Genomic DNA, 26,342 nt, shown 5'->3' on the forward strand with positions numbered 1-26,342 from the left:
CATGTTTAACCAATTTATTCATGAACATACACGTACAGTTATTGAGTACATTAGTATTTTGTAGCATAGCATTTTGCCTTGACAACAGCTGCTCAGAAGGACACCCCCACAGAAATCCAGTCAGTCCATTTCCAATGAACATGATCTGGACACTCCCTGCAAAATGCCAAGTACCCTGGATCTCCACAGTGGACATGATGATGCCCCAATGACAACCAACAGATGGCTGTTCTCACAACCGAGGGGAGAGAAAGGGGGGGGGGGGGACGCTTAAGGACTGGGGGGAGCAAGGCTGCTGTTACATTTCAGTTCCTCTCCTGGCTTTAAGTATTGCTCCGACAACCTTTTCCAAGGCATTCTGGGTAACAAAGGAAGCAGGTTTGGGTGGGCAGGGTGGTGGGTCATGAGCCAACACAATGGCCTTATCACACTCCCCCATTTCTTTCACAGTGATAAAAATGAACCGTGACCTCAGCTACTGGGCTCAGGTTCACATGCGACATGAATTGGTTACATGATGGGGGTGAACAAACCGAAGAGGGAAAAAGTGAGGTGAGCCCAATCTTGACACTCCACCCCTCCCCTTGTCATCCACCGTGCTACATCTGCCCAACACTGTTCCTATAAAGCTTCCCTGAATGGGACTAGTGTGCCTCCCTCGACAACAACGGTAATGCACTTTAAACCAAATAGCACAACTTGAACTCTGCAGAGCGGGGCTACAGCAGCACCCCCTCTCACATCCCCCCAGGTATGGGGTGGGAGGAGTCAAAGGGCTGCTCACATTGAATAATTGGACAGGACACCACTGGTACACCACACAAGTAACAAAGTGCTATAGAAAAAGACGACAGCCACACTACTGCGAGCCTTCGAGGAGCCTGAAGCGTGAGGTTACTACGCCATCCTGACAAACTGTCTCACCCCACCTTCCAGAGTTTTCTTAAGATAAGGAATGTTCGAGAGTCGGCTGTAGAGAGCCACAGGAGCGAAGAAGTCACTGCAAACGTCAGTTTTGATATCATTTTAACAGTCCGTCCGGAGGAAGAATGGCAGACTCTTTAAGAGGTTCACTAATGGGGCCAGCCAGTCCGTTTACCGGAATGTTTAAGCGGAAAGCAGTGGAGCACAGGTGGCACAGGAATTCCCAAAGAAATTGTGGGGGAGTGGGAAAAAGAAAAGTCAGGTGAGGGGGTGGCAACTGTGGATCCCACAGAATAAACTGGACTGGACACTCAGGTGCAGCTAACACATCCATCCTGTCTGGAAATGCTACAGTGCTTTGTGAGTTCTCTTTTAAGTGCTCAAGTCCCCGCTAAGAGTTTAGAAAACAAAAGCTAAAATAAATCACTGGGACAACCTGGAATTTAGCTTGGAGGAGAGGATATATAGATTGGTGTCGCCGCAATGCCAGTCTAAACCACAGCTGTTGTCTAAGAGCAAATACAACAAAAGACTTCACAAGAACCCAAACTAGTTTAGCAGTGAAGAAACAAGTTCATGCTTTTTGAGGGAGGTTATCTTCCTGCAGTCTAACTATTGTACAGAGAAGGAAGAGAGGGGAAAACAGGTCTAGTAAAATACTATGTATATCGAGCCACACTGCTCCCAGTATATTACCATGAGTTTTTGTAACAAAAATCTTGAAACCTTTTTTTCTCCAAGTTCTCTACCAAGAAAAATACAAAACATTATAAGGCGGTAAGTAACTATTTTTTTATTTTTTTTTATTTATATATTTCTTCTTTTGAGAAGCTGTTACAGTGCAGTTGATCCTCGAGGCAGCCGGGTCAGGCTTCACTGCTGCTTGCACTCAGCTGGGGGGGCTGCATCCTTCTGTAAGAAACAGGATGGTGGGTGTTAAGATGAAGGTCGCTCCATACAGACTCATTCAAACGGCACGTACGCAGTCACGCCACTCCACCACTCAAGCAGCTACAAACTCAAACTTCTCACCTCAGCTATTTTTAAATGCAACAGAAATGACAAGGATGTGATGACTGACACATTCACATTAGACAGACAGCAGTATGAAAATACTTTTTGTTAAACAGTATTGATGCAAATAAACATCAGGCCAGGGATTCTTTAGGGTGCTGGTGAGACCATTTGAAAGTGACATGACTTTCAGAGGATCGAGTGCACTCCCGTGGGAAGCTCCAGCAGCAGGTTAGCTTAGCAGTAGGCTGGCTCTGCTAAGCTAACATTTTTTTTCTAATTATCATATGCAACTTGTGACCTTTAAGTGCTTCATATAAATCTTTCCCCATATGTCTTTGGATCAGCATGAGGCAAAATAGTGACAAACCTTAGATGGCCATTTCAAGTTTTTCTTCTGGAGTGTAAGTGTAAGAGCACTCATGATGAAAGCTAAGCTGACCACAGGTGTGAGGGAGATAAAGTGCTTAAATGGATAAAATAAAGCCCGATGTGGATGGCTTGGAGTTTTATAGTGCCCTGAGCGAGCTGTAGGTATTGCAAGTTTCTTTTACACAGCTAGGAGGTTCCTGTCATTTTTACTTTACTGCAGTCGTGACTGGGAAACTTCAGGGGGCTGTGCGCTCATGTCTGAGTAAGGACCACTTCCCCACCCACCAGCCTCTACTGCACAAAAACCATCAGCTGCCAGCATCCCCAACATGCCAGCCTAACATGCTAGTTTCAGCAATATTACGGTTCCTGCTTTAACGCACATTAGTTGGCATCTACCAGGAGCATGTCAATCTTATGCAACTCTTAAAGCACCCTCAGACATCTTTCAGCACTCGCATGTTACTAAGCACTTCAGAAATCAGTGTGAAGGGTTTCCAACATCATAGAATACACTTTGATTCTCTTATTGTCAGGTGTGCCAAAGGATTAAAGGATTATTCTGTTCCATTTATCAGCACATTCATCCAGTAAACACATTTCTACTCGTCTACTTGATGCATTCTGAGCAACCAGGAATGACAGGTAAAGGTAATTCCTCATGAGATAAACAGTTTGCTCATTTTTCTGAGACTTAAATGTTGCCGTTTGAGAACGCCGAAATGTATCTTGGTGCCTTAGGAAATGACAACTTTCAGATCTCTCTGAAACATTAACGACATGATAGATCTCATTTTAAGACGAGCTGGTGGATCTTCTTGATGGGGTGTGTCAACAGAACAATCTGCTGTCCTCAGTTTGACTTATGGTGAGGAAAGAAACTCGCTCAGTAATCTTCAACAAATGCAGACAAATACTGGAGTTTCGAGGCCTCCATCACTGTGTGAGATAATCTCATAATGAGTCCTGTGGAGGACAAAATAATAATGATTGTTCACTAAAACAAAAAAAAGAAATCAGACATTTCTGTGTAACTTGTTGATTAGAGGCTGATATACCAACATCCAACCAGCTAACTGCCAGAGATTCAGTGACTGAAAATTTAGCTTCAGAATCTCCGCTGGTTAATTAAATTAACAATGGCTGGGGTATATTTTTTTTTAAACCAGCAAAGTTGAATAATGGGACTCCGTATCCACAGTACAAACTTGGGAGAGACCCAAACATCTGCCATAGGAGCCCATTTTCCATTAGCCCTTTCAAAATAACAAATGTCGACACTTTAAACATAAACTCAAGGACTTCAGATCAAATCAATTAGCTGCCAAATAAATGAAACACTGGGGCAACTTAAGGTTTAAAACCACACAGAGGATCATTAAGCCCCCGGCACACTCAGGGTGGGACATCCTTGGACATTACACACTTGCAGAGGTGATGATGGCACGCTGCAGCTGTTCAAGGCTGCTCTTCATGGCCTGATGCCACACATTACTACAGAGTGAGGTCGTTGCTGCCACCGTTCAACACATGTGGCTTTTAATGAGCGACTCAAAGTACACATTCAAAAAACGAATGCCCTGTCTGTAACCAACACCACTGCTGCAGCATCTGAGCTTCTTTCTCCATATACTACCAGAACTCCAGTTTCTAATGGATCGTAACAGGCCCTTTAGAATTAAAAGCACTTTTGGGGACATTTGAGAGCCATTTAACCAGACATTAAGACATCACAGCAGCCCTGTATTGGGGGCATGTAGATGAACAGAGGTCATGAAGGAAAACAAAGGACGTTCATGGACGAACAGACCAATGACATTTAAATGGGAACTCGCACATAAACAAAAAGGACATTTTTGCCAAACAAATCATCACCCTGATGAACTAGCCTGTGTTTGTGCATGGGAAGAGTTCAACATGGTGGGGACAAAACAAAGAAGGTTGGGCTCGCTTCAACATACAGAAATGATACAGGTGCAAATGCAGAGCTCTAATATGGGTTAAACTTCATGAAAGAAAAAATAAAAAAGCCAAACCAGTGAGTTAGTAAGTCAGGATAGTGTTAACACAGCAGCCGAGGAAGGGTGGAGAGAGACAAAGATGGAAAAGCCATAACCCAAAATCAAAAGGTGTGGGGGTGGAGGGTGGTGGGGGTGTGATGGTGGAAAAGCTGACAATTAATGAGCTGTACCTACCAGGATAGGGTTATTTTTCTACAGTCACCACTTAAACCTAGTGAGGAAAAATTTAAAGAGTAGCTGACAAAATATGCCAAAGTGACAGGTGATGAAGACACATCAATGAATAGGAGGAAAAAAAAGAAAAAGCCAAACTCGCAGAATACAGAATGTCAGATGTTTTAGTTGAGCAAAGCAGCAGCAGAGCTCATGCTTGTTTACATGCTGTGGTGTCAAACTCAGCTTCTTCAGTTTGGTGTAATTCAAAGTTACTAGTCTCAGGCCAAATGAGTCAACACGCAAGGTCATGCAGGTAACCCCTCAAAAACCCAACCGTACAAATATGACTACCTACAAAAGGACACTTTGAGTCCATTGATCACAGACGTTCATGCATCTTGCTGCCGTTTCCAGTGCTTTTGTTTACTCAGTTTTTTCCAGCTGCATTACCTTCATCAAGAAGGATGCAGAGAATCTCAGTGAACAAAAAGCCCCGCAGGAGACAACCTGTTATTTTGTGTCTCGGGGGGACTAGGCCAAATCTCATCAGATTTGCACTTCATTTGATGTGTGCATGCCCACTTCTATTCAAATGGTTAAAGATGGGCACAGAATTTCTGGCCCATTAAAAGCTGCTGACCATGACGGGTGGTTCAAGCAATGTTAAACTGATAAATACTGTATAATGTTGTCTTTACATTCCATGCATTTTCAAGTTTATTTCTAATGCAGTGAATGTTTGCTGACAGGTGATGAAGGACCCCTGGCTCTCAGTCACAATACTTTACAAAGTGGTCTGGCTCATTGAGTAACCTGCTGAGTAACCATAATGTAGTAAAGATACATAGTAGTAATTGGACTGTCACAATAAACACAGCTGGTGTGTTCAGGTTACAGTAAATTTGGAATCCTGGGACGTAGGCAGCCTCGGCAGCTCTGGGTGAGGGGGGAGAAAAGCACCTACTTTAACTTGATTGATGACTTTAATATTGCAGTCATTTGTGACTTAAATTAATGTTTTATATCCAGTCTAAGGTTTAGACCAGGGGTCGGCAACCTTTCTGATGGCGAGTGCCATTTAAAAATTCCTCAGAAGTCAGTGTGCCATATGATTGCATTAAGAATAAATTTAATAACACTCTATGAAGTTACACAATAAAAACAAAAAAAGACACTTTTTATCCATAACAGCAAATGAACTGTACAACAGAAAATACAAACGCTATTTATGGTCTCCTCACAACAACAAGAAAAATAAACTGGGCCAATTTGGCATGTTTGTTAATACAGAGACATGTTAATGTGATCTCTGGTCTCCCACTCAGACACACAGGTCTCCGGGTGTCCAGCGGACAGCTACCTGAGGACACTCATGTGAGAGAAAATCTGCTCACACAGATATGTAGAGCCAAATACTGTCAATAAGGCCTCTGCAATGTTCTGAAGACAGTTAAACTTGTCAGGTAGTGATGTCCAGCAGGTGAACATGCAGCTCCATGAACACTCACAGCTGTGGATTCCAGCTGCTTCGATGTTGCATTAACTGGCATTACCTCAGCCAGTTAATGCGAGACAAATCCAGCTGCTCATTAAAGATTTCTGGTTTGATCAGAAAAGAAAACATTGGTCCAAACGCCTGAAAGTCCCAAAAACGCATTGTGTCTCGAGTCTACGGATGTATCCGTGTATCTCCGTGGTGCTGATGCTGTGCTGAGCGGACAGCTCCTGAAGCTTTTGAAGTGTCGGAATGTGGAAAGCTAACAACGTCCCTCTAAGTTATTTTTAGCCAAATACAAGTTGAATCTGGTAGTTGGGGTTGTTAGCTAAGATACCATCATTAAGAAGCGACACAACTAATGTGTGTATGCGAGCTAATTTGCAATGTGCCCCGCTGGCCCAGCCATTTATTTTTTGATGCACCTTCTCAGATTAATTCACTGCGTGTCGTGCTCAGGGCTGGACTGGGACACAAAATCGTTTTAATTAGAGACCGGCCCACCAGGTATTAAAGCCATAAAGCCTTTGAATGAAAACAAATGCTGCTGTGACAGTGATGTACAGTCTTGTTGGTATATGTATGATTTCTATACATTTTACATCAGATAAACACTTTGGTTGTAAGCTTCAGATAATTATTTAATAACAGCGAGACATTTTAAATGAGAATAAGTATTTCTTTGTGCCCCCCTTTCCCTGTTAATGCCCTACCTGCCCCCTGGCAAAACTTTCCTAGATCCGCCCCTGCACAGTTACCAGCTGTCAGCTACTTAGAAAAGGATCCTGGTGTTATTTAGCTCTCAGAAACAGCTCATAACTTCAACTCATTCATGAGAGAATGAGAGAAGAAGCAGCTGAAGCGTAACGACAGAATAAATCCAGCTTTGTGTCTTTTTCATTGTAGCTGAAGTCCGGGACAAACTGCGTCTCTTCTCAGCTCAACACGAAATGCGTAATAATTTCTCTGAATGCAGGACGATTCTGTCTTTTTACGGGACGGTTGGCAACTCAACTAACCTTATGAATAAAATAAAGTTCACTATCAGTAACATCACAGCACCCACCCAGCTGTATAGAAACTCCATCATGCTAGCTAGCACGCAGTACGAGTTATTGTAAGTGACTGTAAAAAGTCAGCACAACAAAAATAAACTGCACCTAAACTTGGTTTATATCTGACCAAGATAGACTGCAGGTCATAATTTCAGTTCACCTGACACTCAGACCGGCGGCCGCCTCGGGTCTCTCCTCCTCCTGCCTCTCCTTCCCTCATCCACCTGCTGGCCTCCACCAAAAATCTGGCCAGTCCAGCTATGGTCGTGCCATCAGTAAACCCTTCGCGTGCCGTGCCTAGGGTTGCCGACCCCTGGTTTAGACTAAGATTGACGTGGTTTCCAGATGAATTTGTTCATTAGGTGATGAAGTAAAGATAAATGAATGAAGATAAATTGCTTACTGGCAGATAGATTTTGATACGTTTCTGGGCAGTTACCATAAAATGAGGTAAAATCGTGTCCAAATGTGGCAGAAAGCCTATTGGCTAAAATTCTGTACAAACTTGAAGGACTTTTTTTTTTCCTTGTGTCCTTTTGTTTCTGGCATACTGTATCTGTGTTACTTTAGCTTTAACAACAACAACATGCAGCATTCAAATTTCAACAACTTGTAAAAGTCAAGCGGAAAATGGAGCGCTGAAAAGACAAAATATCAACTGGATGCATTTTCTGTCTTAACCAGAGAACCAAACCAAGGTCACAACAGAACAGAAGCTGAAGCAAATTAAAGCTGGTGTAAAATGAGATGCATTTGTTGACAGTATGTATTCTGTATGTTGAAATCAGCTGTTCTCCACCTGCAGCTCAGGATCCTCAGGTGACAGAAAATTATGCAGAAAGATTCTGAACGCAGTGACTCGTGAAGCTATCCATCGCCTTAAGTAAGAAAATCCTGAGCCATCAAAGTTGAGAACTGCTGAGTAAGGTCTTTTCTCACAGCACCAGAGATCTTTACAGACATGTTCTCTCACCTTGGGATCATAGTCGGGGTCGTTCTCCTCGTCAGCCTCCTCTTCACCTTCCTGAACACACAGCACAGGGCAACTTCAGTCTACAACTTCCAAAATGTAAGCTTTAGTGGCCTGTGGTAGTTTTTTGGTGGTTTTACCTCATCATCTGCCTCCTCTCCCTCTTCATCATACTGTAAAAGAAAAACATTTGTTAAGAGCCAGGATCATGCCAAATTAAAATGCTTATCTAAGTTGAATTAATTCTTACAACTCAATCACTTTGTAACCCCACCCAAGATATCAAATGCCCACACTCACATCATCGTCATCATCCTCTATGGCCTCTCCTGTGAAATACAGCACCGCTCGGGGTACGATACGTTCGCGGATGAAGTGGCCAATTTCAAAGTCAGCAGCCAGAATGGCTTCCGAATCCTCATCCTGAAATCAGACAGTTTATTCATGCATTTCCTGAACAAAGTGAGAAAGCAACCAGAGCTGCCCCTGATTCAGCATTTCTATACAAATGGCATCTGAAGTGCGTTTCCTCCTTGGAGGGAAGAATGGGTACAAAACTGATTACAAATCCTCTGGCCTGTCAGGCACTAAGGTTTGCCTTTAAGATGTGCCAAGATGCAGCTGGAGTTAGTGTGTGATAAAATTTGAATTTTGTCAAAATCAAAAGTTGAGAAAACAGTTTGTTGCCAAACTGTAGTGGCTTTGCTTCTAGTATTACTCAATATTAAGATTCACAGACCAGCCCCTCTGGCAACCTTGACTGTAGTTACTTATCTGGGTCACCAAATCATGTTTTTAAGTCACTACATGATGTTTGAGGTTAATGGAAGTGTGCGTCTCATATAAAGAAGTTCAAGTTAATATCAAAAGACATCCCAGGTGAAATGGTGTGTAAAAGCACCAACTTACCAACTCGCCATTTTCTGGGACTGCAAAGAAAGCACAGATCAAAATGAAACAATGCAAACAAACTCAGACTGGAGCAAACTCTGTATAGCAACGGTCAACTTCTCTGCCATGTCACTCTTACCCTCTGGTGGGGTGAAGAAGTTGAAAAAGGAGTCGTTGGGGACCGTTTTGGTGACCGTCCTGACCGTGCCACGGCCCTTGTGCTTTTGTTTCTTTTTGATTGTTTTCAATGTGACGTTCTTGCCCTTTGTCCATTCAATCGTGCAGCTGTTGTCAAAAACAAGGAGCAATGGAAACAAGGTCAGGAGGCAGCATTTGAAGTGTCAAATCTAAAAAACATCTGGGATGTACGAATTATCCAGTAAGGACTTTCAATTATCCTCTGCCTCTCTGGTTGGAGAGCAATACTGGTGGCCACCAGTGCTCACCCACAACCTCCAAGTTAATACGAGTTAGGTATACATTTGATTTATAAATTGTGACCTCGAGGTCACAGAGTTCAGACTCATCTCAGATATTTGGTCGGTGCACCTATGGTATGACTTTCAAAGTCCTATGTCAGTTCACAAGCTGCCACGTTGCCCACTCAACAGCACCACTCCATCAGCCTGTGACAGCTGAGGTGCAAAACTGAAGAAATGATAAGCTCTTTGGCAGCATTTCATTATGTGCATCAAAAGTTGCTTAGAAAACAAAAACCTGAAAAGAAAAAAAAAAAAAAAAAAAAGAATCGCCGACACTCACCCTGTGCAGCTCATGATCTCTGGCCCATCGAAGGAGAAGGGGTCGTTCTCATCGGGCTCTGACCTCATCTTGTAGGTTTTTGTCAACACTGTGTTTGTGAAGAAGTCGTTTGGCTCAAACTGGAACTCTAATGTGAAGCTCTGGTGAACACAAGAGGCTGATGAGCAAACAGTCAGACTGGTTTTAGCCATTTAAAGTATGAGAAGCACACTTACCATTGGCTGTCCTGGATCTGAGAATTTTACTTTAATGTCTTGTAAATGCTTAAGGATGGGTTCATCATGTTCCTGAGGGGAGGGAAGAAGTGGTTTAGAAGCAAACACAGAAAACCACACGAGCCAGCCTATACAGCTATTGGCCAGGAGGTGGAAGCAAACCCTGATTATTGAATTAGAGTAGTAGTCGCTGTCTGTGACCCATTTTCTGTGTGCGTAAACATACCTGCAGCATGTCACTGAGCAGATCCACATTTTTGAAAACCGTTAACCAGAATTCAGGAATGCCTTTGGGGTCTTCTTTTTCCTCATCCTTCTTCTCTTCCTCCAACTTGGCCTTCTCCTTCATCTCATCCTGGTTAAAAGAGGTTTTCTTTTAAGTATTTGTATGTGCGTTTGGTGAATAAACAAACCAAAACATTTTATGCCCCGTCCACATATACAACCACACAGCACTGAACAGTAATGACCAAAAGGGGATGTTAAAAAAAAAAAAAAAAAAAAACCTAGCTTCACATGCAGCACCATAGTACAGATTTAATCCACTCTGAAAAGCAGTTGTCTGAAATCAGTGATGGTTGGATGCTGTGCTGTCACTTTGGGAAGACAATTTGGTCCACGTATGAAATGTGAAAGCAGAAAAATGCAGAAAGCCAAGTATTTGTACAGTAAGCATGCAGGTGTATTTGTCATTTGTCCCTGCTTACGTACCGTCAGCTCTTCCTCTTCATCCGCTTTCCATTCACATTCCTCATCTGTGGGCTCATAAGCTGCTTTCACTATGTCACTTCTCTGTGAGGAAACGAGAGAACCATCTGAATTACATATTTACACATGCATTTATTTTATACTGCAAGTTATACCACAGCAAATCAGTTCTTACAAAATAAACAAATCCTGCATTCTGTGAGTTGTATGAGAACAAGCGATCTCTGGATTCAAATGGCAAAGTAGTCATTTCAAACAGTGTTACTTTACAGAAAAAGGTGCCTTTAACACTGCATTAGTGACATCAGAAACACCCAGAACAGCAGCTTGAAAGCAGTCCTCACTGCAAAGGTGAAGGATCGTGCTAGGGCTGCCCAATTAATCGAATTTTAATCACGATTACGATCTGGGCTTTTAACGATCATTAAAAATGACTGAGCCGATTATTAGCCCCTCCCTCATTTATCCGCGACACCTTAAAGGCCGGTCCGTGAAAATATTGTCGGGCATAAACCGTCCGTGGCGCAAAAAAGGTTGGAGACCGCTGATTAAGAGGACCCGAGGGAAGCTCGGAAAGCTAAGCAGAAGTTATTTGGAGAGTGACTGCCGTTGGTTGAAAAGAGAGTTAAAAAAAAAAAAAAACTTCAGTGGTGTTGCACACCATTTTATATTATTTTTTTAAAGTCATTGTTAACCCTTTAAAGCCGGTCAGAGCAGCACGCTCCGTTTTGTGTAACTATTTTTAAATCCCTGTAGAACCTGAACCGTGTAAGCTAGCGCAATAATTTGTTTTGCATATGAAACCGGAGGAGTTGTACTTACATCTGATGCCATCAGCTTGTCCTCGGTCACGGTTTCGTTCCACATATAGCTTTGCAAAAACTGCATAAAAAGCTCTTGCAGGAACAAAAGCATAATATTCCAGAAACAGGCTTTGCCGTTCCTATCAGCTGTTCGTAACACTTCCCACAGTGAAATGATGCACATGCTGTTTTCTTTGCAAATTTGCATCATAGGATTGTTTTTTGTTTTTCCTGCAGTATATAAAAATTGCTGTATCTCCAAAATAAAACTATGAAGACACTCAAAGTAAATTTCCCGTGGTGGGAAACTATTTTTTGCAACTTTATTGTATTTAAAGTTTTGAGGGATAAACCTCTTAAATTTCTCCAAGTAGAAATATATGTAAACAAAACGAAAGCAATTTTCAATTTTTTTTAGTTTATTGCACTTTTTTGCAATTTATGTAATTACTATGGACTTAATGCATACATATTATTAAAATATGGGCTATAACAGTTGTATTGATGTATAGCAACTTGAAATGCTCCCACAAATGGCACTACAGCATGTAAAAAAAATAAATAAAAATAATATAAGCTCTGGTGGACTTGGTTCTATAGTAGGTCTTAAAGGGTTAAATAAATATCGTCAAATAATCGTGATCTCAATTTCAGTGAAAATAATCGTGATTATCATTTTTGCCATAATCGAGCAGCCCTAGATCGTGCACTTATGTTACACGCAGTACAACAGTGTGATCCAAATCCATAAAGGGGCTTTTTACAACCTCTTCTTTCATCACCTTCTGATGCAACACAAAGCAAACCTTTCAACACAAGTCAGCTTAAAGCATTTACTTGACTATCAGTTAACATTTAAGAGGAACTATTTTTATAGTTGAGAAAACAACTCATTTCATTTCCCAGAAAAATTCTGGTCCCAGATTATCAAAGGTTTGCAGCATATCTGAGAAAAGCTGCTTTCTTGGCTCCACCACAAATGGAAGAATGATGAAAGAGCTATGGTTACTATAGATACACTGACACACATGGAGTGTGCTCAAACAGCAGACCAGAGCCATACGTTTTCTATGCAAGCTCCAAGTTCCCTGAGCTGCTTCTAAATCCTGATGTAGCTTCACAGATTCAAGAAAGCGTGCACTCGAGACAAATGATGCTCAAGGAGAAAGCGTCAAACACATCAGTATCAATGCAGGTCTAAACCTACTCATGTCCAGTTACAACGTGAGAGCTGCAAGTCTTGTTCAAATCGAGCGCTTTGGCCCTCAGGAAGCGCTCAGCAGATTCTTGTATTTAATCAATGTTTAGGTAAATGTATATGCAACCTGTAGGCTTATGAGAGTTTCTTCTGAAGAGCAGAATTTGTGATTCAACTGTTCTTCAAAAAAACTAAAATAAATAAATACATTCTAAAAAGAGTTTTTAAATTGTCATTTATGTCCTAAGTCTCTGTAAAGGAAAGAGCCATACAAAATTAGGCTTCTGGTCTTACTGTGAGTGACTAAAGAGTGGCTGCATCACACTGGAACACATAATACGCAGTAAGTTTTACTTTGTGGTGACAAACCATGACTTCTTTACAAAGTATACACAAGACCAAAAACATACTTTGTCGAAGAGGGGCTGGTAGAGGGCAGCATACTTTCTTTCCAGCTCATGTACTTCCTCGTAGAACTTCGCTTCAATGTGGGCACATTTGACCTGCAGGTTCTTGAGAGCATTGACACGTCTCTTTACGACCTTTGGTAAACTGAGGGAGGACACATGAACAGAAGACATGAGGACAATCCTGGTTATTGAAAAGTAATATTTAAACTCCAAATAAAAAATGTAAGTATAAATATATATATACACTTGATTGTCATTCGTTTTCTAGCCCTTACAAAAAAAATTTAAGTCACAGGGGGGAAAAAGTGATTGAGGCAAAGAGCGGCCCCCTCTTCAGAAGTTAATCTGCAGAGAGCTTTAGAGAATGGCAACAAAGTGCAGACATACTCTCCCCAGAGGATCCATAGTGAGTCAGGATGGCCTTCCAAGAAAACATTTTAAAAACAGTAAAAAAAACTATGCTGAGAACTGCTTTTATTCAGATTTGCTTCATTTAACACCAGCGTCGGTTTCTTTTGCAGATTTACTTGGTGGACACTTGGGGAACTTGTGGCCTGGGTCTTGCTGTAGATGAGAGAGGGGTTCCTCCTCATGTCTTACAAGGTCACTTCCATGTTTGCTTTTAATGGACAGACAGTTTATATTTTTAAAACGCAAACTGAAATGAATATGAAACCATTTCATCACATCCATGCTTCTCATTTCAAACTCATCGCAGACTTATTTTGTAGGATGCTACCGATTCCATTCAGCTAGCTTTCAATATAGTGCATTTATCTGATGGTGGAATAAATTCTCCTGTAATGCAAATCTGCTCTTTCTGCTTGTTCTTTCACATCAGACCCCATGTTTCTGCTTTTGAAGGTGCACATCTCTGCGGTCCCATTTGGACACCCTGCAACTTTAACATCCTAATTACATCTTTAGAATCTGTTGAATGATCAGTTAACCAGACTCAGAAGTGCAGAGAGACTGCACCCAGTCAAGTTTCTCTGCAGTGTGGTAAATTAGAGATGCCTGCACTAGTCTGGCAGGGGAATGCGTGTTTGAGTCCCAAGTGCTGGGATGCAACCGGTGAGTTTGGTGGTGACTGCCAAACACTTGACATGTTGATTAAAGAGCTGCTTGCTGATGGTTTTGCTGAAGAGAGGAGCAGTGGGTGGCTCAGCCCTGTAGCCAAGATGCACAGCGACGCTCACAACCTAGCATCTCAGAAGCCCCAACCACTGACTGAACTGTCGCCGTTTCAGCAAGCATCCTTCAGTGTGGTTTTTGTTAAAAGTATCTCCTCCACTTGGATTGTTTTCGTTTTAACTATGACTCACGTCAGCTGCGATTACATTTCCTGGACTCAGGCAACAAATTGATCCATGTTAACTCAAGTGACTACACAAAATAAAGTCTTTGTGCAGCTATTCGCCCACTAAAGCAGCCCTCATTATTTACAACTGATGCCAGTACTATGCCCTGAAATGCGGTGCCCCACTGTCCTTTTTCCACAACATCATTGTATGCATTTATTTTAAAGGCTCTCTGGTATGCTGTTTTATGAAGGACACCAGGTGCTCACAGCCACTTACACTGAGAAAGCAGAGCTAGACTTTGGATTTTGCATTTTAAAACGAACAGACAATTTTGTCTTGTTTGAACTTCTGTTTAATGTTTCACTGCCTACAGTCTGGAAGTGGTCTGTAAGACATTAAATGGGTTTTCCTATTACCATACATCTCACCTTTATGTGCCTCAGCATACCCAATTTAAAACCAGCTGTCCTTACAAATGATGTTTGAAACTCAACATGCGTTCTTCCTTCATCGCATCCGAGACGATAATAGCTGACCTCGCCAGGGGCTGAGGCTTCCCACTTCAATGTAAGAAGCCCACCTGCTTCACACTGAAACCCGGTTGTATTTCTTGAGCCATGTAGTGTCACACCGGTAGATGCTCATCAACTCATGACTCGCTGGTTTTGACTGCACCGTTGGTGTTGACCTCAACTTCAAAGTCATTTGCATTTCTACTCAACAAGGTGTCGTCACCATTTCAGATACTCATCAGTATGCTGAAGCATGTAGATTGTAGGTGGATGTTTTTGATTGTCTATTTGCAAGGAAGTGATTGCTGTAACTGATGGAAAGCCCACAGCAACAGTTGCCAACAGCCAGACTTTAAAAAAAAAAAAAAAAAAAAAAGCAGGATCTACTGAACAAAATTTAGTGAACACCACTCTTGCATAAAAACCTTAATATAAAAACAAAAACAAAGTCTGTACATTATTCTCAATTCAGAGCTGCCTGTGTGCTGCTCAGGCAAGACAAATGAGCCATCCCTCACCTCTCCATGTACCCTGATGGTGAGCCATTCAAACCATCCAGCCTCTCCTGCAGCGCAGCCAGGATCTGTGGATTCTGCATCATCTGGACAGTCAGCTGACGAGCTGAAGAGAAACATACAGTGAAAAGAAATCTATGAGCAGAACTTGAGCATCATCTCAGAACTGATGTTGAGCGGGATTCACTTAAAACTACACTCAAATATACGGATTTATAATTGAAACCCAAATCAGGAGCTGCACAATAACAATTTCACGATTGTTTTTGTAACCATTCCATCACTGCTCGGTGGAGTGCTCTTAAGTACTTTGCTTGTTGTATGCTTTAAAGTGTGGAAACAGAGGTTGATGTCTGGTTATGTGCATTATGAATGTTGCATATACATATATGCTCAGCAGTCAAAGAGTGCTCTTTGTGCAGCCAGACAGGTGACAGATGGTACAACCCAAGTGTCCGACACATTGCTCACACCTATCAAAGCTCAGTCAGATTGCTGCTGGCAGGTGAGAAGATTAAAAAGACTGGAAGTCACTTTTCTCTGCTGGCACATCCTGGACATTTTCCTTGTGTTACAAGCCAAAAATCAGCGAGCTGTCTGGGATGCTGCACCGAGTCAAATAAATAAGCTTCTCTGAATTTAGACAAAATCAGCTCCTTAAGCAGATGCTTTAATGTAGAATTCTGTAGTAGACCAAAAACACAAGAAGGGGGCTGTTATGAAGTGACAAAACAAATGTTGCTCCCCTTGTGACAAGGGGTCACCACAGCAGGCAGCGCCACATGTTTTTATTTGGTATAGTTTAACCCTGGATAACCTTTCTGAAGAAACCTGAAAGTGGATTTGTGTCTCTGACTGAAACTGAACCACTGAGCTGTGTGTAAACCACCACATTAGATTGTTTTAGAGAAGCATCACTACACCTTTACAAACTGATCCCCCTGTAGTCTTCAACTGTTACATTTGAGGTTTTAAAGCTATACACACTTAAACCGGGTCACTGAGGGGGATTTGAATTATGTTAAAACCCATTTGCAGCACTGTCAGAATTAACTAGCAGCTGTAGCACATTCCTCAAGTTATGTAAATGCAGGGGCAAGTTGAGCAACTATAACTGCCCATGTTGTTAAACTGACACCAAAAAAAACAAAAAACAAAACCTCAAGTCAAAGTCTATCGGCTCAGCTTACTGGAACGACTGTAGGTAGGGCTGCTCGATATAACGATATATATCGGATGACGATATAAAAACATCTATCGTTTCATTTTACGCTATCGTTTGTTTTGTGGTGTTGCAAAATAAACTGTTTACGGTAATGTTTTTTCATGGTTCTGATGTCCCTGTAGTGGCTATATTCATTTCTTAAAGTTCTCTCTTTCTCTTATATTTAATATAACCACACAGATGGACAAGCGCCTGTTTTTATGCATCGTCGATGCAACAACGACGGTAACACCATCGCGTGTCCGCTTGTTTATTTTCCACATAAACCTTTCACAATAAAGCTCAAGATCCTGTTGAGACTTTTCAAAATAAACTGAATCACGTGAAAGATGCAGAATGTTTACAGATGAGAAGTAAAAAAGAGCCGCCAGGTGCTAAAAAATAAACCTTAGACTCAAACGTTAGAACAGGCTTCTCCCCGCAGCACGCCGTGTAATAAATACTCAAAGAAAACGGCGTCGTTACAACTCATGTCTAAAAATGTATCGTTTCATGCATCGGCTAAAACACTCGACTCCAGCTACGCGCAGCTGGAAACACTTCACGCAGGTCGAGCTGCCCGAGATTCACAGAATTTACAGAAAATGTTACATTTTTGTGATTTATATCGTTATCGGACGACAGATGTTTTATATCGGGAGATGAGATTTTGGTCATATCGCACAACTGTAGTAGTAACTGAATTTCAACCAAGGTGCCGCTACTACACAACCAGCAATAAAAACTTGTTTTTAATCATTACCAAATCTACCAACCACAGGAACTGCTCTATAGTGCATCCACACACTACAGAAACTGTACTACACCACAGTACCTGTGCAACTGAAGCTACAGCATTACTGAAACCCTACAATAAAGCAGAGGAGTATCTGCAGGGCGTGGGGTGCTTCATGTAATTAATAGATTTACATTCAGCTCAAACATCAGTTAAAAATCTCAAATGTTCAGAGCTTGTGATTCCCAAGTTACAGGTGTTCCACAACAGCCCTCATGTGTGAAATCTCAAAAGATTTCTTAATGAGGGTCTACACTGCATGTTAACGCCAGCAGGCTGCAACCATGTATTACTCATGCATTTATAATCCTCCCCCAGCTTCTAGGTCTTGTGTACAGACTTCCTTAAAGTGTGGCCGCTGTGACAGATCAGACGTAGGCAGCCAGAATCAGTCTTCTTTCAAGTCTGGCTTTTAAAACACTGCTCAAACTAGCTATAAAAAGATAGGCCCAAGCAGCAATCTATATCTAGCCACAATAAGCCGGGAGTAGGCCAATATGTGAGGAGTCGTCAGAACCATTGAGGATCAAAGAATACATAAACAGCATCGAGATCCCAAAATAAAACGGATCAGTGCTCCCAGCTCTCAACTGTTAAGTCTATTATGCTGTATTCAAGTTTATGTGCCACTTTGTTCACCCACTGATACTGAGTGTTTGAATTGCCATCTTCTCAATGTTATCACTTGGCTATTGATATTCCTTTGGCACTGGCTAAATAGCTTTTTTTGAGGGGGGGCACATGTGACCCCACATTCCCCCACTTCTACATTTCACCTAAACCACAGAATATGCGCAATTCAACTCTAGACTAAGTATACTGAGACTGCCTTACCTTTGCTGTTTTCATCTTCTCCCGTCTCCTCCTCTTCCACTTCCTCAACATCCTCCATATCTGCTGGGTCCATCTCAGCCTGATCTTTGCTGCTCAAGGAGAGAGGGGAAGGACAGAGGGTGGAAATGTTAGCCAAAACAAAGCAGTACTTATGAAGGAACATTTAAGATTGGCCAAACACTCCTGCCATCTTTTGGCTGATCACTGACCACTATGCCAGCCACATGTGGCAGTAATAGCATGACTAATAATGAAGAGCCAACTGCCATGCTGACACACCTTGCCCAAGATCATCCTGATACTGAGTGAGGGCCAGCAGTGATGCGGTGCAGCTCTAAAAATTCACTAGTAAACAAAACTGGAGTCTGCCTTTACCCATGATGCTGCTCAAAGCAGTGAAACATGATGCCCAACTTCAAGATGCAGCACTATCACAGTTCAATACCGAACATAACACAGCTTCACTAGCCCGTCTCATCCTTCCATCAGGCTGCAGACTATTGTGAAAAATCAATGCCCAAGAGTGGAAGAATTTAAGAGTCAAAGAGACCGCTTCCATCCGATTGGGCCATTGTTACAGAGCCATACATGTTTTAAAGGTGGCCTGTAAAACACTCATTTAAAGGGGGAAAAAAAGTAACCCTAGGTGTTGGAGAGGTGTGTGGAGGAGCTCCTACTGCACTGCACCCTTAGATTTAACCTGAGGGGCACTTTCTGAATCTGAAAACTCGGTACCAGAAACTGCAGTTCCTCCAATGACCACATGAAGCTGGCTCCAAAAACAAGTCCAACTACTGTAGGCTTCATGTTAAAAAGTCCCATTTCATATCATAATGAGTGTGCAACTATAAATCACTGCCTCTTTTGCAACAACGACACAGGAATTTTAGAATAAAAGGCTGGGGTGTGGATGCTTTGACAGGTGTCCCACCTGCAGCAAACCCTTTGTCAGGCTTTACCGCAACTAATCTGGACCTCTCCATGGTTCTGCTTTTGGTATATTCAAGGTTTACCTTATAAGCACAAAAAATGTCACCTTCAACTTAGAAAAGAAAAAAAAAACAAAAAAACACGAGTTGACAGAGAGGCCCAATGTTTAATTTTAGTTATCAACACCACATAATGTACTTACTTGTCGATGTCTGCCATATTAACCGAGTCTCAAGTGATGCTAGAAAGAAAGAACAGAACCAGTTAGCTTAGAAATCCTGGATTACATGTTATTGTTACCAGAGGGGTGCACTACACAGGCTTTTTGCAAAATTGTTCAGCCTAAAGGCAAAGCTGCATCTATCCTAACCAGGTTAGGAGATGGCAACTTATTAACACAACCTGCTCAAAATGACTAGTTTCAGTTTAAAAACTGGCTGCAAGAGCCAGAGTAAATCATTTAATGACAATAGAAATTTCATACGCACAAAGGTGTAGTGCAATTTGTATAAGTACCAGAGGGCACCGAAGACACATGCATGAGGTTACGCATGATTGAGCTAGAGCACACTTTATGTTATACAACTTCTGTTCTCACAGTGGAAAGTTCAGGAGTAATGACCACAACCAGAATGCGGCTCTTATCAGTAGTTCATCCGTCTGTTGAGCCTCATCTCTACCTTTACACATCTTTTTCTAGTAAGCAGTTAAAGGGTGAATACCACCACTCTGAACAATTTTATGTAATATACTTAAAAACAAAAAGCCTGGCATGTCCACTAATATTAAGAACTTGCAGAAAGGAAAGGTATCTGCGGGGGCATTGAGGATATTAATGTGCATTCATGTTTTTAATTAGTACACTAAGATTTCTGTTGAACACCGTTTACAACCAACTTCTAAGCTAATATAAAGATACTGGTTTAAATTTAACAGTCCTTCATTGTGTTGTTAAACAGCTACTGGAATGTTACTGAGCACCTCCACAGTAAAAAAAATAAATAGAAAAATTTCTGCAATAAGCGCCCCACAATGTTGTTAGAGAACGCTAATAATAAACCACAAAAACTCGAGTTACTTCATATCAAGTCCCTTTCCCTTCTTATTACCACAAAACTAAAATGATATAGTTTTTATTGTATAATTTTAAAAATGTAAAACTGCAGCCTCACCATTTTGATGCAAATGAAACTAAACTGGCTGTATAAGTAATGCTACTCCTGAAAATAGTGCACACACAGCACTACCCTCCACTCCAGAGGAAATGCATGAAAAATGCATATAAAAGGAACCCTAGGCTGCAGTCAACACAGCACTGACAGCATCTCACGAAAGATCAAAGCAGAGCCTTATGAGGCATTCACACACTGATTAAAAACAAAAGACTGAAAATGACTTTAGTGCATATGAATGTCATCTTTCCCTCATTAGTCCTTTGCCGATCAGTACAGCAGTCTGTTTAGCACTGTGGCTACTATTACCTGCTATGATCGATATTCAAATAAACTTTACTAATCTCTAATAACACGCCCATCCCCAAATAATTAAGTAAATAAATAATTAACTTCTTTTTCCACAGAATTTTTATTAAACACTCAGGATTTGTCTAAATCCATCACATGCTTATTTTAAGAGTCCCATCCCAGTCTACATGGGATCAACCCTGGCTGTTAGTCAGTCACCCCCTTGCCACTCAGCCAAGGCCACCTTCCCCTGAGAGACTGATTAGGGTGGCGGGTCCTTGATGCAATTCAGTTGCCTCTCCCTACAGACATATTCCAACTCCACCAGCTGGGAGTTTAGCTGCTTGACAGCAGTCCCTTTTCTACTCCTGTAGCCTGGTACAGTTTGGTTTAGCACTACAGGAACCAGTTCTCCACCAGCTCTAGGATGCGACTTGCATGCAATTGCTGCTAAAACCCATAAAGGATGGACCCGAGACTCACTGAAGAGGCAGCTGAGTGCCATGGAGGAACACATGAGCCAAAGTATTTTTTTTCCCCATTAAGAAAAAAAAAAAAACAATTATTCAATTTTTTAAAAGTCTAATGGACTTTGACTACCACTACTTTATCATGACAATGTTACAAGACACATTTTATATGAATCATCACTGACCTAGCAACACATGAATGACACGACGGCATTTCAGCAGAGTGCAGATGATGGTAAAAGGTCCATAATCCTTTTCCTGACTGCCATGTTCTTGCTGCTGTCCCAACTCATTAACTACATTCAACTGTCATCCCAGGGGCAAATCTGTCCCTTGTTAGCCTGTAACACTAGCAGCTGCAGGGCTTCAAGAACTAAAGCCCAGGAGCTTATAATCTATTACACTTAACTTTTGACAAATTAGAATCGAAACCAAAAATCTATGTAGGTCTTTCAACAGAGCAAGGAAATTATTTCAACAAAGCAGCATATCATAACTGTTTATCTCAGGTGGGCTATATTCAGCCGATACGCCAAGATTATTCAGCTGCAGAGCTGATGTGACACTTTTAGTTTGGAAAAGTCACATGACAGATCAATGTGTTTCTTCCCTCTTGCAGAGGATAACTGGTTTAGGGAGAAGCCTGCCTTGTTGGCTGGTTTGTGACTTTAATTACATCCCATTTCTCAAATGAAACCTGCAGTCTGCCACTTTTGGAATAGCAAGAAACGTTTTTAGGCTTTCACTTTTTAAGTTTACACTGACAAATGAATAAATCTGAAAGTGTCTAGGAATAATAAAAGCACATGTGCTTTGTTACTCTAGGATGACACCCACCATCCCTACCACCTCTCTATTTCTCCAAATTATTGATAAGTACTGGAGAAAGCTCTTAGGACAAAAAAAGAAAAGAAAAAAAACTTCCACTGTGCAGAATGAGATGACAGTGTTTTTAGTTGGGGTAGTTGACTTATAATGCACGAAACAAAGACTTGGGTATATTACGCACAGGATAATACCAGCCTGGAGCATTTTCTATCAAATTGCCGAGGCCAACCTGCGTCAATATCAACAGCATGCCTCATTGTTTAAGTCCCTAAAATACCTCAACTTGTTTTTTCATTGTGAAAAGTGATAACAACATCAGCGCTTCCAGAGCTATATGTGGCGATTCATTTGAACAAAAAAGATTTAAGCTGCTCCCACTTTGTATGGTGTGTAATTGCCATTAAAAAAGAAAAAAAAGACAACTTAAACCCACCTACGTCTTCCCTAGAGAAGACTAATTGCAACACGGAGCAGCTAATTGATTACATTCTCCTAAAAACATCAAACTGGCCCAAAGACAGACCCTTACTCAAGATAGCCATTTCTTCTATCCCTGCCCAGCGACCACGTGTTGCATGCTGAAGTCATGTCGACCCATTCATGACTAACAAAAAGCCCCGGGTGGATGCCTGCCTGCTGAAACCACATTTCGGCTTCATTTGGCAGCCAACCTGTTGAAACGTTTACTCATTTTACCCACATAAAACAAGCCGGACTCCGGCTAGTGTACAGACCAACTTTAGCCGGCCTGCCTCAGTCTAGTATCAAAGAGCTCTTGTGTGTGCGCTGCTAGTTAAAGCTAGCTTGCGTGCTGCTAGCTCGATGCGCACTACTCGGGGAGAGCAAGTGGGAGGAACAGCTTCGACAGACACGGTGCTGTAACTAGAAAATATGGGCCAGTTAGGAAGTGGTGTCAACGCTCCAGCACCACGTTTTAACCAGCTTCCCCTTATGTAATAGAACCGACTATCCAATTCAACCAAACGCCGCGTGCCGTTATCAGTAAAGCTCAGTCTCCTGAACAGTCCCCCGTCCCCCTCCATCTCCACCCACCCATCCTCCACAAAAATAAAAATAAGGTCAAGTCCAAAATTACAAGAAAGGAGACACGTGTCAACAAATGTCGAAAAACGCCGACAAGTGCCGGACTTAGCCAGCGTTTTGTCCTCTCTGCGAATGCAATGACTGGTCAAACAGTCCGGTGGAAGCGGACGAACATAAACGCTGTTTTATTGTTTTTTTTTTTCCCCAAATCGCGTGTAACGTTAACACACATCATGGTGGAGCCAGTCTCAATGGCTGCTGCCACTGTCTGACTTGACTAGCATTAGCAAAAGCAGCGCTGTCACCCTCTTGCCACCGTTCGCTCATACAGTGGGACTGAAATTCAACTTCGGGGACGACGACCAAGTTTGGGGCGTTAGCGCCGAAGCCATTCCCAACTCCCGTCTCTTACCTTCGCTGTCTAGCCGGAGGCTGGTTTGGTTAGCGGCGCTACGCAGTGAAGCGGTCTCGGGGAAGAAAGAGACTCCGCTCCGATGGCGGTAAAAGGGAGAGAGATCCCGCCGCCTGCGCTCATATACATCCGACGTCATCACGTAAACCGGCAATCACCGAGGCAACGCTGTGCATGGGAGGGGCGGCGGTGAGGTTGCCCCTAGGGGGGGAAAGCAGAGGATGAGGAAACATCGTTCCAGTCCTCCTTATAGTCTTCTAATCATCTGGTTGCTGCTCTTCATCACCTCATTCATTCATTATCGTCACAACTCTCTCTTAATCAGCGTCTTAAACTTCTTCACCATGTCATTTCCAGTCATTATCTTATACCACGATTGTCATGATCGCAGCTACCAGCTCCATTGCCTTCATCGTGCAAGCAGTCGTCTTCATCATCACTGCCTGGGGAACTGATTACACTCATCATCAAATCAAAATTTATTTATATAGCACATATTAAAAACAACAGTGTTGACCATAGTGCTTCACTGTCAATAAAAACATGAGACAGTTAAAACAAACAATAGAAGAGGACAACAAACAATAGGTAACAACGCAACAAGCTAAAACAGCCAACTAGACAGAATCAAAAGCCAAAGTAAAAAAATAAGTTTTAAGACGTGATTTAAAAGACTGGATAGACTCGGCAGTGCGAATATGAACGGGGAGGTTATTCCAGAGTCTGGGTGCCACGGACGTCATGGACGTTGTGACGCTCGTCCTTTTGCCATAATCTTCATTCTCAGTTTCCCCAGCAAGATTCGTGCTCCCCCTGTTATTAGCATCAAAATCACCATGTCTTCACCAGCATCCCCAGCCACTTTGACTACAACAAACCACACTTTGGGACCTTTTGTTGGCGGTATCTATTTTAGTCATAAAAACTCTCAGACTTCAATGCTAATGTGTGTTTCAGCTGTTCTAGCTATGTTTTAGCTTTTCTGTGAAGCACTTTGTGGTTTTTATCTTGAAAGGTGTTATGCAAATAAAATGTTGCTTACTTTTTACTTTACTTACATGGTGACCCAACAACGTACTCACACTTTATGGTGGTTTGCTTAAAAATGAACTGTGTGTACACCGCTGTTACACTGAACAATAGCACACCCAAAAAAGTTTGTTTTATAGATTGAGGACTTAAAATCTGAGATAGGTAATGGTTAGCAATGGTTAGCACTCTTGCCTGGCAGCAAGTAGGTGCTGGGTTCAAATCCACCATCTGGCCAGGGCCTTCCTGTGTGGAGTTTGCATGTTCCCCTTTGTCTGTGTGAGTTCTCCCTCTGGGTGCTCTGGTTCCTCCCACAGTCTAAAGGCATGCAGTTAGTGGGGTTAGGTCCAGTGGTGATTCTGTCCATCAATGTCCCACCATATAAGCGAAAATTTATCAGGTGGTTTTTGAGGGAAAGTGTATGCCGCCGGTTAAAAAAAATAGCCTACACACATTTGAGTGATGACATATCTCAAAACAGAGACAGCCGGATAGAAAACCTCTTCCTAGTGACCCGGAATGAAGCCAGAAGCAAAGACTGGAAGGATTTCACTGTGATTCATCCATCAGGCAGCACCGGACTCAGTGTTACTAACACCAGGCACACTGCTTGGCTTCTACCCTCCTCTGAGCAATACCTGGCACCAGCCCAGAGGTCGGATCTCTCTCATTCCACACTTTCCCAGAAGACAAAGCCTTCCCACATGTGTCTTTGATGGCACAAAACTCAAAAGTGAATATTTCCCTGAGTCATGCCAGCCAGAAGCACAGGAACAGAAAGCAGATAAAAACAGTGAGAGGAATTGTTTTCCAGCTTTCACATTATAGGTCCACGTGAGAGCTGCCAGGTAAACCCCACTTTGAAACACGTGTATTTTTATTGTCAAAACCTACCAAAAGCCTTTTCCCCCCCAAGGACACCTATATCCATTTCTGTTATATTAATTCATTTTTATTTCTAGTGTTACTTTTTTCTTGCAAGTTTTGTGCTTTGCTTGTGTTTTCTGTTTCTTCTCTCTTTTCAGTGACTTCCTTCATCTTTTGAAAAGTCACTTACATTATGCATCTTCTGCGCTTTTCCTTCCTGTCTCTGTGTCTGTCCCTGTGTCTCTGTTTTTGTCCTCTTGTGTGTCCTTCTATTTTTCTGCCCTGCCGACTGCTTTCCCCCCAGTTTGTTGTCTTGTGTTTCTGAGTTACTGCTGAAGACTTTTCTTTTTCCTGTTTTGTGCAGTGTCTTAAGTTACTAGTTTTATACAAACAGTTCACACCAGGGGCCTTAAAGTTGCTCCCTGAATGGAATGGAATCACCATTAATGTTAGCAATTACTTCTGCCAGAGAGGTTGTGTTTTTGGTAGTGTTTGTGTGCATGTGTTTCATTCTGTCTGCAAATGTGGGATTTCAAAAAGTTCTAAATTAATTCTGGTAAACTTTGTAGAGTGGGGTGATGTTAAAACTCCATTAAAATTTGCTTTACATCCACCAAGGCCTTCAAGGGCAGCGTAACTATTCATTGGTCAAAAATTGACAAAAAGCCTTAAACTTAGAAACTATGAGTGTTTGACTTCTTATCTCTCCTTCAAGGTCAGCAGATTAATCCGAAGGTCAAAATGATTCTATACAAATTAGATGTAAAGCTATTTAATTCTTACTCCCATAGTTTGTAATTACAACATATAGGCATAAGGCATATAGGGAATATAGTGGGAATTTAAATATCACATTACTTTGGACCTCTTACCTCTACTTCAAGGTCAAATAAAGTCAAACTTTCATGAAATGCCTTTTATTTTTAAAACATTAGACATGATTTACATCCAAATATCATGTCACCTTTGACCTCTGACCTCACTTTTACATTTCTGGCTTCCTGTCATGTTGATCCCAAAATGTGTCATATCTTTAAAGAGAACCTTGACTAGAGAATGAGCTGCTTAGAAATATACTGTAGTATCATTTTATGGGTAAGGGTTAACCCTAACCCTAGGGACAGTTATTCATGTCCAGTT

General features: G+C 41.8%; 1 protein-coding gene across 2 annotated transcripts; it reads right to left on the bottom strand.

Annotated features, from left to right (window-relative positions):
- nap1l1 (nucleosome assembly protein 1-like 1) lies at positions 1-23,434 on the bottom strand. 2 transcript variants are annotated; one of them, XM_082511234.1, is made up of 16 exons: positions 23,307-23,434; positions 19,292-19,330; positions 18,160-18,248; positions 15,329-15,431; positions 12,995-13,136; positions 10,587-10,667; positions 10,102-10,230; positions 9,876-9,947; positions 9,661-9,800; positions 9,038-9,183; positions 8,917-8,936; positions 8,308-8,430; positions 8,148-8,180; positions 8,011-8,061; positions 4,506-4,542; positions 1-1,836 (listed from the first exon to the last, which is right to left on the bottom strand). In XM_082511234.1, exons 2-15 carry the CDS (start codon positions 19,306-19,308, stop codon positions 4,537-4,539), a joined length of 1,152 nt encoding a protein of 383 aa, XP_082367360.1. In that variant the 5' UTR covers positions 19,309-19,330; positions 23,307-23,434; the 3' UTR covers positions 1-1,836; positions 4,506-4,536. The 2 variants fall into 2 exon arrangements, with proteins under 2 accessions (XP_082367360.1, XP_082367359.1); XM_082511233.1 differs by lacking the exon at positions 4,506-4,542.
- Between the last annotated feature and the right edge of the window lie 2,908 nt (positions 23,435-26,342).

This window comes from Aulonocara stuartgranti, assembly GCF_965226115.1.
Source record: "Aulonocara stuartgranti genome assembly, chromosome: 17".
Lineage (NCBI taxonomy): Eukaryota > Metazoa > Chordata > Actinopteri > Cichliformes > Cichlidae > Aulonocara > Aulonocara stuartgranti.